General features: G+C 44.3%; 1 protein-coding gene across 3 annotated transcripts in view; it reads right to left on the bottom strand.

Annotated features, from left to right (window-relative positions):
• Nucleotides 1–1,209: 1,209 nt before the first annotated feature.
• LOC106648353 (filamin-A) overlaps nucleotides 1,210–13,923 on the bottom strand; it is a 30,926-nt gene continuing 18,212 nt past the window's right edge. For all 3 annotated transcript variants that reach the window (XM_014365192.2, XM_014365189.2, XM_014365190.2), the window contains 10 exons: nucleotides 10,137–10,374; nucleotides 7,274–7,414; nucleotides 6,487–6,789; nucleotides 4,880–5,479; nucleotides 4,639–4,802; nucleotides 4,132–4,423; nucleotides 3,179–3,372; nucleotides 2,496–2,937; nucleotides 2,205–2,411; nucleotides 1,210–2,132 (listed from right to left, as the gene is read on the bottom strand). In XM_014365192.2, coding sequence (XP_014220678.1) covers nucleotides 1,948–2,132; nucleotides 2,205–2,411; nucleotides 2,496–2,937; nucleotides 3,179–3,372; nucleotides 4,132–4,423; nucleotides 4,639–4,802; nucleotides 4,880–5,479; nucleotides 6,487–6,789; nucleotides 7,274–7,414; nucleotides 10,137–10,374 — 2,766 coding nt within the window. In that variant the 3' untranslated portion in view covers nucleotides 1,210–1,947. The remainder of the gene's footprint in view (nucleotides 2,133–2,204; nucleotides 2,412–2,495; nucleotides 2,938–3,178; nucleotides 3,373–4,131; nucleotides 4,424–4,638; nucleotides 4,803–4,879; nucleotides 5,480–6,486; nucleotides 6,790–7,273; nucleotides 7,415–10,136; nucleotides 10,375–13,923) is intronic.

Below are 13,923 nucleotides of genomic sequence, written 5' to 3'. Positions count from 1 at the left end.
AAATTAGAAAATTTCATATGTGATGTTGTAATTTATAGAATAGTAAAAAATTCCGACACCCTTGATGAATAAAAAATTAGCTTCTCTAGATCACACTACTCTGTACAAAGTGATGTTAGAATCAAGGTCATTTTTTCAAAAAGGGTCGGTAAAATATTAGTCTACAACACTTAATATTTGTCATATTTTATGCAGTTAAGCGTTGAAACGTAATAACGCTAACTCGATTGCACCATGACATGACATATTTTCAACGTTTTCCTGCACGAAACAAATTGACTGTTAAATCCCTCTCGAAAAGAGACAGGCAGAATCGCAGGAATCGGAAAGGTCGCTTTTTTTGCCGAGACAGCAATCGAGGTGAAATTTCCCGGAGACTAGCTCTGATGCAGTACCTCTATACTGGCGGCGGTAGCTCCCTCTTGGCACACATGCCCGTATATAGAGCAAGAGAGGGCGGGCGCTACAAATTTTGCACCCTCTCCTCTTTTCTCCTGGGCGAGTTGGAAAGTGAGGCTCGATTCTTGGGCAACGCCTCTCGCCCTATCCGGACTCTTGCTCGTCCTCCTCTCTGTGCGACGCACTCGCGGTTTTGCCCTCACCCTCCTCCTCCTCCTCCTCTTCTTGTTCGTACTCGCGAGTAAGTAAGTGGCAATATCAAGGTGCCGCTTTTTCCTCTGACCTTCCTGTATTTGCTACATCTACCGACTAGATGTAGGTACTTCCGCGCCGCTAACGGTATACTCCCTCCGCTCTTTCTCTTTCTTTCTCTCTCTCTCTCTCTCTTACTCTCAACTTCTCCTTTCTTCGCTGATGGATGCGCACTACACACACTTTCTTCATGGATAAAACGATGAATAAAATTCCATAGGCTGCTGCTACACATCAGAGAAAAAGAATACTCGACTTTATGTTAGAGCAGATTACTGATGCAGTTCGCGCTTTACAAATAGTGAAGCGCCTGACCTCTCGAGTTTGCGCGCCGATTACACTTAGTCGTAACGTTATACCTTCAGAAATAGATAATTCGAGTGCGAGGAAAATTGCAACGATTAGTTATTGCGCAGTTCTTGAGCTCGCACTGTACTATGTTTATTTTAAAACGTAAAATAGCTATACTTGTACTTTTTTTACCAAGGAAACGTCTTAAAAGTTTACGGTAGAAACGATCAACTCAAATTTCAGGTGGTAAAATGATTAACAAAATGCTTAATAAATATAATAGCTTTATTTCTATTTATTATAATATACCATAAACAGTATGCAATAAATTCATATCTCTATGTATAATATATGCATGATAAACAATAAAATATGAATGTAATAATAATGATAATGACAATAATAGTAGTGATAACAATCATAATCATAGTGATGATTAATGGTAAGAATGTAATACATTCCTTAAAGAAACTCTAATAATAATGCAGTTTTGACTCAGTTATTTAGCATGCCATTCGATTTAGCTTACACAATACAGAAATAAGGGTGAGAGATGAGTATGTACGCTAAATTGTATTTGGGTTTACTTTTTCATTTCAAAAAATTCCTCTTTACTTTCAAGTTCTCACTTAAAGATAAGGCACTTTCGATGATATACACTTTTTCTTTGAACATTAATCGATAACACGATTATCGAATGTTCTATCGTACATCCGAGTAGATAGTCGAAATCGTGTCTCGATTGACATTTGTAATATTGGGGAGTAAAAATGGCTCACATCATAACGACACATTATTTTAAGTATACGACGATGTTCGTAAATAATTATAAATAACAGCTATATAACATCAATGACAATCATAATGACGATAACGCAACAATGAAAGAAAAAAAGTTTGGCACTTCATGCAGTGCTGTCAGTTTTCTCTTATTACAGTTTATGAATGCGTTTAATATTGCACATGTTTTTTTGAGAATGGACACGATTCTGCATCGCAATTTTTTTAGACGTCGACTTTGAAGGGTGAGCCGGGAATGTGATCGTCACCCCATTTGACGATGACGATATATTCGCCTCGTTCACGCACCAAATAGCTCACGTTGTAATTATTGCGACCCATATGTTTCACATACACTTCCTCGGAGGGACCTTTGGGTCCGTGAACTCCAACGAAAAGAATATTATTTCCTAATAATAAAAATTTGACAGTTAATCTTAGTAGAAAAACTTAGTCTTTGTGTTTTAGATGACTGAACTTACCAGCATCGCCACCATTGACGGTAAATTGATTCTGTTTGCCGAGATAGGCCTTCTTCAAACCCATACCTTTACTTGTAACTTTTCTAGCGTCGGATTTAAAACGCGGCAACACTGGGCCTGCGTTTTTGTTGTTCTTCGAGAACTTTTGCACCGTCTCAACAGTGATTGAACTCGTTTCTTGTGCTCCTCTTTCGGCCAAATCCGCACCTAAGCAACAAAGAAAAGTATATAAATTATCGACCGTCGGTAATATCGGATATGTGAACTTAGTCGGTAGTACGAATTACATACCGGTGGCAGTGACTTTGAAGGGTGAACCGACAATGTGGTAGCCGTTGTACTTGATACTGATGTAGTAGTCGCCAGGCACCAAGGGTGTATATCTGACTTTGTAGCCTTCCTCGACCTCGGTGCAATCCATAGCTACTTTGCTGGGTCCGTCAACGGTGACGCCAAGGGCCCCAGCTCCGGCATTACAAGTGTCGATAATGAAATCGGTTTTCTGGCCAGTTTTGACAGTGCTGAGGCCATTGCCGTGCACATGAATGGCAGCGGGATCGGCATCGACCGTACCGACCTTCACGCGGTAAGGACTTCCGTTGATGTGGACACCGTTGAATTTCAAATGGATGTTGTGAATGCCGTTTTCGCGTGCCATGAAGCGTACCGAGTACTCCTCCGAGTCGATCGACTGGATGAAACAATCGTCCTCGATACCGCTCGGCGAAACTATCTGTGATGAATTAAATTTTATAAATAAGAGTAATTTGTGTACATTGCAGTATTAAGCCAGAGTGTATGGACGTGACAAAGTCGCGAAAGGCAATCTTGGAGCAGCTTCTAAGAGCTCGGTGTTAAATTTATCTCGGCGCTCGAGAGCTTGCCAATGATTAAGATGCATCCGTTGCGTTGTTTACAAAAAAACGAAACGCGCTACTCTGGTAGAAGAGCGGCGCTCTGCTTTATAAGCTTACCTTGCCGTCGAGCTCGCCTTTGGCTCCGTTCTTGCGCACGAGGAAGGTGTAGGGCTTGTCGGGCTGTACGCCACTGTCCGGGAACTGTGCCACCTCGAGCTTGTGCGCGTCGCCCACTGCCGGCGCCACGTACAGCTTGAACGGCGAGTCGGGTATGTGTTGGTCGTTGAACTTAATGCCCACCCTGTATTCGCCTGTGGCAGAATCAAACGTGGCGATAAATGAAGTACAAATGTAAGCGGCAGCAGTAGTGGCAGCATAATGTTATATATCGGAGGAGAGGCTTTGCGGGTCGCGGCCGACTGGCACGACTAATGAGCGACGTCTAACGAATCATTTATCTTCATCGCGCGGCTCTACATATATGTATGCAGCTGCAGTACACATTTGCTTCAAAGCACGGAATTTCAAGGAGATTTTTCAACGCGTTTTCCAAAATTTTCACTCAATATTTTTCTATAAGTCTGCGTGAAAGTCTTTGCTTGGTTTAAAAAATATGTTCGGTAATTTTATTATTAGCTTTGGCACCTTCTTAAAAATATTTGTTTTTCACTATCTCTGGATATCATCTTTGAAGTAGTCATTTGATAAAAGCATTTATTTTTACCAAAGCCATCATAGTTTATCAACAATTTTTTCTGTCAAATAATGCAATAATAACTATATCGCTGGTTAGTATAATTTTATTATAGAGAAATTGAGAGTCTAATCTGGCCTCCGCCTCCGTACTCTCTTTCGCGACATTTACGCATCGCAATCCCAAATATAACCAGCTCAACAAAAATATGACACGGCGCTGCTCTTTACCACCTCCACCAACGACTCCGCGCATCTGCCGTACTGGGCTACCGTTGGCCAAATACATCTTTCTACGCGTATGCGTGGACGAAATATTTCTAGAACTAATTCGTAGGATCGTTCAATGTATTTAACTTTTTTTTTTTTTTGCTCACCTGGTTCGCTGACGACATAGCTCACGTAGCAGCTGCCGTCCTTACGATCCTTGAAGTCGATGTCGGCCTTGCAGGGCCCCTCGACGGAGATGGCCAGGTTTCCAGCGCCAGCTTCGCGCGTCCAAACGTTGAATTCGCAGGGCTGACCCTGTTCTCCGCGCTCGAGACCCGAGCCACCCGCGTGTACCCTGTGGGCACCACCATCCCTCAGAGGACCGACGGTGAATTGGAAAGGCGAGCCGGGGATGTGCATGTCCTTGTAGCGCACCGAAACTATATGTACACCGAGTTCCTGCAGAAAAAAAACGTAACGTTTTGTACACGCGTAAATCAGTTAACAAGTGTCTCGCTGCCGGTGGAGCGCAATTTGTCTGGCTGTAAATCAAGAGCTAGTTTTACTGTCGCGTCGCGCTGGTACTTCGCGCATTGTCTTGGCACTTAAAAGCTGTCGGCGCGCGGTCTAGCGTAAGAAAACAACTAACGCGTTATTTTTTAACACCTAAGTACCTTGGGTACGAATCCGACCGCGTAAAGAGTGTCTTCAATTTCCTTGATCTCGGCATCCTCGGTCACGTTGCCCGGCGACGTTACCGTGGCCGATAGGTTGAACGACGTGAGTCCGGGTAGTTTGAACGTCAGTTTGCAGTTACTGCCGACTTCGGTTACAGGAACTGTAACAAAAAACTCGCCGATTATTCAAGTAACTGTCGATGTAACTAGCGATACAATCGACCGTTTCAAAAATTACCAGCTTCGCGACGCTTCTGGATCTTCTCGCGTTGACGATTGCTGCCTTCGCCGCTCACTTTGACGGTGAAAGGAGAGCCATCAACGTGATGATCGGCGAACTTGAGATTCATAATATAGTATCCGGGCTCGGTGGGTTTGTACGAGATGACGAGAGTACCGTCGTCGTTATCCTTAGCTTGAATCTCGGCCTTGCTCGGGCCCTCCATGGACAAGGATAGACCTCCGAATCCGGCGTTGCGCGTGTCAATGGTGAAAGTATTGTCCTGGTGAGTTTTACCCTCCTTGAGATTCGGGCCATGAATCTTGACTTTTTTCGCGTCGCCAACCTCGCGGTCTTTGACGTCGATTTTGAAGGGCGAGTTGGCGATGTGCTTTCCCATTTTTTTAACTGCCACCTCGTGCGAGCCGCACTCGCGAGGAGTGAACGACACGCAGATATTGCCGCTTGGCATTTTTTTGAGGAAGCACGGCTCCTCCAGGCCGCTGGGGGCTACGATCGAGGCGTTCAGCGAACGTATGTCCGCGTCGCTCACCTTACCTGGCAGCTGAACCTCCGACGAGGAGCCAACCGATATTTGATTGCGTTTGCGACCCTCACCTATATTACAAACGATAATGATAGCTTTTCCGTGTTTTTTCCGTATGTTTAAAATTTTATATGTCATATATAATATCATATATAATATATTGTATACATATCTATATGTATTGAAAAAAAGAATCAGCAGTAAAACGCATTTGGGTTAATTTATCATCTGTGATCGTCCATTCGTTCGTTTTACAACAGTACGTAAAAGTCGTTCTGAGCGAACTGATACAGATCATTGATGATAATTTATGAAGCGCAACACAAGTTAGTGGGATTTAAATGAGTTATGTAAAAAAAGCTTTACCAAGAAAAACTTTTTTTAACTTTACGCTCTAGTGTAATCAACTTCATCAACCTACCTAAAGTATTCGTTCTTACATTTAATGTTCTCATTCGAAAGTTCCGCATAAAGAAATAAAAAAAACTTTTTTCAAAAAAAAACACATTTTATTTAGTGAATTAATCAATTTTTGATACACGATTAAAATTTTTTTTACTCGCATTTATATCATAAACTGAGTACAATATACACTTTGAAAGCAAATATATAGTAATGTAACATAACATATAACATATATTCTAGTTGTTAATACATGATAAATATATTTCTCAAATATATAATAACTCTTTGTATGTTGCGGTTGTGTTGATTTGACTAGATCGTAAACGATACAACCTTTTGGATAATAATTTTTTTTTTAAACGATGGTACCGGGGTTCACACTTTTGTTTTCCTAATTTGACGACGCTGTGAAAAAATAACAAGACATCGATATTGTAGTTGTTGCGAGAATTTCTAAGCGCGATTTTGATGGAAATTCCAAGAACAACGTCAACATCATACTCAGGATGCTCCGAGTAATGCATCAGAATCTTTGAGAAATTGATTCGCGAAATTCGACTCCATGGGTTTTCTTGAACGAAAGCTTTCACGAAGCAATTCTCATACAGAGTCCAAACATTCCCCGAAGCAAACCGAGCCTACGCGATGAAAAAAATTCAACTGTCAAACTTACCAGTGATCTTAGCGTTGTAGGGGCTACCCTTGATATGCTTGTCGCCGAATTTAACCGAGACCTTGTACTCTCCTGGTGCGGTGGGCAGGTACGAGACCGCGACGGTGCCGTCCTTGTTGTCGTGGCAGGCTATCTCGGCCTTGCTCGGGCCCTCGACAGCCATCGACAGGCCACCGGCGCCGGCACCCTTGGTCGAGATCACGAAGTTGGCGGGCTCGCCGCAAACTCCATAGATCAGACCCGGGCCGTAGGCCGTCACGTAGCCGCTCGCCAACGAGTCGACGTGGAACTTGAAGGGCGAGCCTGAAATCGAGTGGCGCATGATGAATCAACCGATTACAACTTCGATCGAGATAGCCGCGCGCACGAAAATACACCCGTTGCCATTAATATTTCAATGAGTTACTATAATGCGCGCTCACTGCTACGTTGCGCGGGATAATTTCATAAATAATCTGATTTATTAGAGGCGCGAGCTCATCGAGGCTCTTATTTTCCGCGTAGTACACGTGTATTTATACGGAATAGCTTGGCGGTACGCGGCCGCTTGCAGGGGTGCGGACGTGCTGACTTATAAATGTCGAGTACGGGACGACGCTCGGCGCATCGCGTACATCTGCGATTCATTAAAAGTCCGTTAACGGTCTATTTGCGAATTACAAGCGCTCGGAGCTCTCTCGAAATTTTACTGATTATTCAAAGCTATATACCGTATACAAATGATTGTCTCTTATTCTTTTTCCGCTATTTTTTTACTTGCTATGATACGTCAAACGAATTGACTTACCTTGTACGTGTTCACCGTTGTACTTGACGAAGACCTCGTGGAGGCCTTCTTCTTTCGGATCGTACTTGATGGATACGGTGCCATCGTGATTGTCTTCGATCACGGGCTTGTCGATATTGCCACTGGGCATCTTTACTTCAGCTGTAAACGAGAAGTGGAAAAAATAAAGTTTAATTCAAAGGAAGGTATTTTTAAAACTGTTGAATGAATCTGGTGAAAAAAATAGATCTACATCGTAAACAAGGAACGAAGGTACTTTTGACCTTGCACTAATAAAAGCGAAACTGGTCGTTTTTTCGCAGTCGAGGTTTTTTCTTCAACAAAAAAGGCTCAAGCTTGGTTTAAACAGGTGCCACGAGTAAGAATTATTTGATCATTTGATTCGGCGTCAACGTTTTGCGAGAGTAATATACGTGCGGGGGGCGCACGCGAGTATATCATATTTATAGAAATACATAATCTGTATACGCGCGCGCGCTTCAGATGTGCAGCGGGGGCATACATATTTGCAGATATATTCCAAAGTTTTCGTTGGCTAAAAATAATAGCAAAAACACACGACATTATTCGAAATAGTCCCTCTCTCTTTTGCGCGCGCGGTGCAAGGCGCAACGCACTGTTATATATACGTGCACCGCGTACCTTCGTACGAGCGAGCTTATACGTCGTTTGACACGAAACTTCAGAGAACTCGTTACACGCATTTTATTTCGGCTTAATTATGTTTTTAGCCGCGCATTTCTGCCGCGGCCCGTTACAATGATTAGCATGCGCGCGTGGAGAATCGGTCGACGTTAAAGTAGCCAGCGAAGATTCACTTCAAAGACTCGGCGGTCCTTACGCGCGAGCTTTGAGGGCTCTTTGCATTACGTAACTGGGTCAACCTTCCGCAAAAGTTTGATCGGTATAGGCAACAGGAAGGAAAAAAGTTGGAAACGGCAAACCTGAGCGTGTCTTTATCGTAAATATCGACTGAAAAATGAGCGGCTCAAAGTCGAGGCCGGAAGCAGGAGAGTCGGTCGTATCCTCGGCTGCTCGAGCAAAGGCTGGACACTCGATGAAGTAACAGACGGGGCCGCGCTCGGGCCTGTCGAGCTCGCTGTAGGTAATGGCTTTGTACTGCTCGCGAAAAAAAGTCGATAACTCGTGCCGATCGACGAGCGTCGAGGGTACGGACATTTCGCAGCGACTCGATAGCGATCACGAACTACACTCGCGCTCACACAGGCCGTATCACTCGTCAGTAACACAATGCGACACCGAGGATTGTCATGCGTGCAGTATTCAGGCGTCTTTGCGACAAGATATCATTCCGTGGTCGCATCAGAGCGCTGACTGAGAAGAGCCGTGTGTCGCGCTGATATTACGTGTGTCGTCGGTGGAGCCTCGCGGGCCGTTTCGCGCACGCACACACGCACCGACACACTCGCTGCTCTCTCTTTCTCGCTCTCTCTCACTCTCTCTCTCTCGGCGCGTTGACATTTTTTCCGGTCGCGCCGCGGCCTCTTTACCGCTGATGCATCGAACCGTGCCTCCGTAATGTTGAAATCTATGGGGTTTCCAAGCGCGAGAGGGAGTCAAGCTCATTTTCGTAACTTCGCTTCAACGAGATCTTTATATAAATATCAACGCCCGATGATGGCTTAATCTTTCGACGAATTGCACTTTTCTCTTCTTTTTTCTCGCGAGATTTTATTTTTGGGCCGCGGTATACGTCGCCTGTATGTGACCTTTTGAGGTTTGTCGAACATATAATATCTGCGCGTATGCAACACAACTATTATTAGTACATTGAGAATTCATAGATTCGTTTCGATAAAAGAAATCGTTGGTAAACTAAGGAAAAACAACGACCGAATAAACGATTTAAATCCATCTCGACGGCTGACTCAATTGAAACAGCTAAATATTCGACCCGATCTATTGTGTTTTGGTTTTCGAGAGAAAACGTAGCGCCAAAAACATATGTTTGTGCACTTTTGGCCGAAACTGAGTAGTGGCCGTGCTATACACTCAGCCAAAAAGGATTTTATTTTGATGTTTTCGCGCGTATCAAAGTCGATAAATAACGAGGGATTTTTTTTAAAAATTCAAAAACATGCGATCTTTCTACGCTTGTAAACTTTTTCGTATATCGGCACAGTTATATCAATGCGAGAGCCAAAATAAAAATTCAATCCGCATGAATCACGCTACTGTTGCTACTACTGTCGCTGTGCAGCTGACTCTCTGTGTACGATGAAACTGTAAACTCTGTGCAAGCTTTATGCTCTGCAATCGATACAACTAAAAACTGTCATCTAAATTTGATTGCATTATAAGAGCTTTTTGCCGTGGCAGGAATCACGGTGAATTTAACGCCGAGTGAAAATGCACAGGTCGTTTGCGAATGCGTTTCGCATGCTAGACACTGCAGTAAACCTCGTGCGGCGCGTGCACGGCAAAAAGAATGAAGGGTGAGCTGCGCAACTTGCAGAATGTGCTTAAATTTTCACTCACCCGAGTTGGAGTGTAAACATGTATGTGCTTGCGCCCGTTGGAAGCTTTCTGTTCGCAAAAGCTCCAAGCATGAATTATCAAGACAACTTGAATCACTCGCTATAATTCTGCGTAGCTCCGCGACCGCCGCGTGTCTCCGTGTAATTATTATAAGCTCAAAGATTAATTGAAAAACACAGGGCATCGAGGCTCGAGAATATTAAGTGTTTCACGCGGGCTAGTTTCGTTGAATAATCGCGTCATCGTCATAATCCCTTTACGCGCAAAATAAGCTCAACATTATCGTTTATGTATCCCGCGGCAGATTTTGGCATGCGTTCTCCTTAATACATTATAGCAAAAATTATTCAATATTATTACTTACAATATATCTTTCCACCGGCGACGTAAGGCACTGGTATGCCGTTCAATCGGATGCTGTTGAAATTGTTGCTCGATTGAGTAGAGCTCGAAGTCGAAGTCGAGGTCTCCTTTCTGGTAGTGCGCTTGGTAAAAGTCGAACTCGAGCTGCTATGCTGCTCGACAATGTGCTCTTCTTTTGTCCTTCTGCTACGGCGAGTTTTAGTGGTTTTTGTGCTAGTCTCCTTGTAATCTTCCGACGCCTAAAACAAGACAGAGCGCGTGTTTAGCGTTGCACAGCCTTTCTTCGAGCTTTTACGAGCGTCGTTTTATGTCCTGCGACCGAGGCTTTTCAAGTATAAAAGCAGGTGCATATTTACATTATGAAGCTTTCATCAATCGTAACGACACGATGACAAATTTGTCAAGCTTTGTCAGTTCGTCTGACACTCCTTTTTTGCAGTGAGTTTATCGAAGGGGGACATTTACGCGCAAAACTAGGCACGAAATGCCGTAAATATAAAGCCGTCGTAAATCTATTTTCTTCGCGCGCATCGAAGATTTGGGAGCGTTTCTCTTGCCCAAAAGATGGCCAAATTGTTCGAGTCCATAAACAACATTTATTATTACGTGAGACAGAAAAAAATCGGACAGCAAAGTTATGGAAAATTTCCGGGGCAAGCCCAGCGCAGATCAAAGAAGTGTTATTATTCATTCAAAAGTTGTAAGCTATTCTTCACTCAAATAATTAATTACAGCTACCGAGGAGTGCGAAGATGGGTACGGAAAAAGTAGAGAATAACTCGAAGCTCCGTCAAATTCACATCGGGCGCATAAATCACATCGCGGGCTGCTTATACAAATGTACTTTAACTCTCTTATAGCGCGCACGTACGCGAAAGGCTGCGAAAGCTCGGGAGTCGAGCTGCGACGTTCTAATGGGGTAAACCTCGAGAGCAACGTAGCGCATTTAATCGAAATCTACGTATCACTCTTACTCGAGAAAGTAAGCGAGAGAGGCTGGTCAGACGCCAGTAGCAACATATTACGTAAGCCTATGTGTCGCAAAATCCTGCACTTTGAGAGCTACACGAGGAGGGCTGTTCGTGTCGAGCGTCAGACACAATTTGTACTTATGCGTGACAGCTGCATGTTTCTTAGCTCGCTACGACACTGTTGTTCAGCAACTCGTGACGGAATCACTTTATATGTCAAACGATCGGGATGTCACGACGCTGATGCCGCGCACACTTACCGCACTTATTCACTCGTAGGGACAAAAATCGGCAAAATCGATCGTGTACGTATGAATCTGTGTTCAAATAACGCCACTTTGCGAATCTAGTGTATATAGTCGACGCACAATAACACTAGTGCATTGTGCGGCTGCACCAACAACTACTAAAAGACAATAATAGCGAGCTTGCGGCCGCGACTTGAATCTACAACGTCTCCATCTATCCATCGCGCTCTCTGAAGCCCGGATTCTTCTTTCCCCACCAATAGAGAGTGGCAACACCTAGACAGACTCAAGCCAAGCTCGAGTGCGTAAACACAATCGAACGCGTGTGCAGGACTACGTGCATTGTAGCTGGTAGCAACGAGAGCAGTCGCCACTACGGCGCATTGTGCCGAGCGCGTAAACACGAGTCACGCGCGCACGCGAAAACGTCGCACATACGGAATTTCTCGCTATTGCGAAATCTTGCCGCGAGAAATTGTTTGATTTTTTACTTTTTGTTCATCGAAAGCTCCGTAAAGCTCGCGTGTAGCGCGCGTGCGGTAAAAGAGCGCGGGAGCAAGTGCTTGCGCAAAGCTATTTTCGAGACTTTTAACTGCTCATGCGAATCGAGCTGTGGCCGTGCAGCTGTTACAACCGTACATCTTATTGAAAGGATTGCGGGTACATAGACTTGGTCGGGTAAAACTCATCCGCTTATTATTATTATTACCTTGACAATTTCGTAACTTTTATTTTTTCCGATTATTTGTTTTTTTCATCAATCGGAATTTCGATTGTTTACGTTTGCGAGGCTGATGTATCGAACGCGCGCCGAGTTTATTATAGCCCACCCGAACAAATAAACAAAATCTCGTTCATCGACGAGTTACCTTTTATTTTTTTCCTCTTTCCGAAAAACAAATGTGCAAAAAATCGAACGAAAGAAATTTAATACGAAACATGTGAGTCGGGTGGACGACGATATTATTAACTTGATCAAAATCACGAAGAGGTTGCGCTGCAGCAACATGTACTGAAAATATACACACGCGGCAACGAGCAAAATTCCCTAAAAAAGCAGCATGTTCCGAGCCAATAATAAATCATTCGATGCAACTCATCATGGGTAAAAATCTCGCCTAGGCCACACCGAGGCGCGTGCATGGCAGCCGCCACACAGCAGCAGCAGCAGCAGCAGCAGCAGCGCGTCGGACGTTGGATCGAGGTGTGCGACGTTTAATTTAACCAGAGAGACATTAATTCAGAGGCTTCGTCTCGTCGCGTCTTGTGCTCTCCCATCGTCGTCGTCGTCGTCGTCGTCCACCCACCGCTCGCTTACTCGCTCGCGCGCACTCGGCACTCAAAATAGTTCACGAAGGCGCCTCTCCCTCTTGCTCATTTTGTTGCCTCTGCCCGCAGTTTGTGTTTCACAACAACTGCGCTCGATAGTTTGAAAATAAATAAATAAGCTAAATGCTGTGTATAGATCGCGACGCATTGAGACAATTCGATTTAATTGATTTTTTTATGAAAAAACACACGGATCGTAGTTGTTAAAAAAATCTTAGTAGAGAAATATCAAGTCATCGTGGGCCTGCAAGTTCAACAGCGCGTCGGATAATTGTGCGAGCAAGCGTGTAGTCGGTCCGAACAGGCTCGAGAGTTTCTACTTGTCTGACCATTGACGAACGGCTACCACTGACGTGGCGCATAAATCAACGCTGCGTCAGCACGTTTACGATTCGAAATTACAAGCTAAAATTGTATAAGAAAAAAGAAATACTAATTTGTTGGATTGATATTTTTGCTTTGCAATTTGCGAGACTGACAGAGCTTTCGAACATTGTTTCGACGAATGTCAACGAATAAAAGTATCGAGTTACATCGTATATTTTTCAATCGTTAATGTCGCGGTTTAACATTCGCCGCGGACTTCCCGGAATCGTGTTTTCTTATTAGCCCAACATACGCGAAAGAAACAATGGAAAAGCATATATAAAATGAAAAAATGCGTTAAATTTTTCGCACTTATCGTGAAATGGCTCCCGCAAGTTTCGAGGCTATAGGCGCAAGCTCGACACAGCCAGCAATCGAACTCGCGACAATATTTCCCGGGGGCCGGGAAAATTTTAGCTCGTGCGCGCGCGCCCGCGGCTTATGACGCGAGACGAGTTGAAGCAGAATTTAGTGGAGTAGGAGGAGTGCACAAGTCACACTGCGTGCCACAGACATCATATTATGCGCGCGCTTCCGTTCATTCGTACGCGTCGTTCCATTTAAGCTCCATGTGCGCACCGATGCAAGCTCGCACACAAGCGCCCGATCGCTGCCACACCTTTATGACACATACATATTACAAGCACGAAGATGCGAGAAAACTTACTTGCTGGGTATGCGGCGAAAAAACCTGAGTAGCGGCCTAGCGTAGTGGCGTGACGCGATACCGACGAGTCTCTGGACGGAACTGTGTCGCGCGTGTTATTATACGAGAGCTTGCAGCGCTAGACTGGAGGGACGGGCCGAAAGACGCAGCTGATCCTGAACCACGACTTTACACGAGAGCTCGATTACAAGCTCGGAGCAAACTTGT

Source organism: Trichogramma pretiosum, unplaced genomic scaffold (genome assembly GCF_000599845.2).
Source record: "Trichogramma pretiosum strain Unisexual culture from Peru unplaced genomic scaffold, Tpre_2.0 scaffold24, whole genome shotgun sequence".
Classification (NCBI taxonomy): domain Eukaryota; kingdom Metazoa; phylum Arthropoda; class Insecta; order Hymenoptera; family Trichogrammatidae; genus Trichogramma; species Trichogramma pretiosum.
Note: the sequence above shows the minus strand (reverse complement) of the source record. Positions and strands in the feature narration are given on the sequence as shown.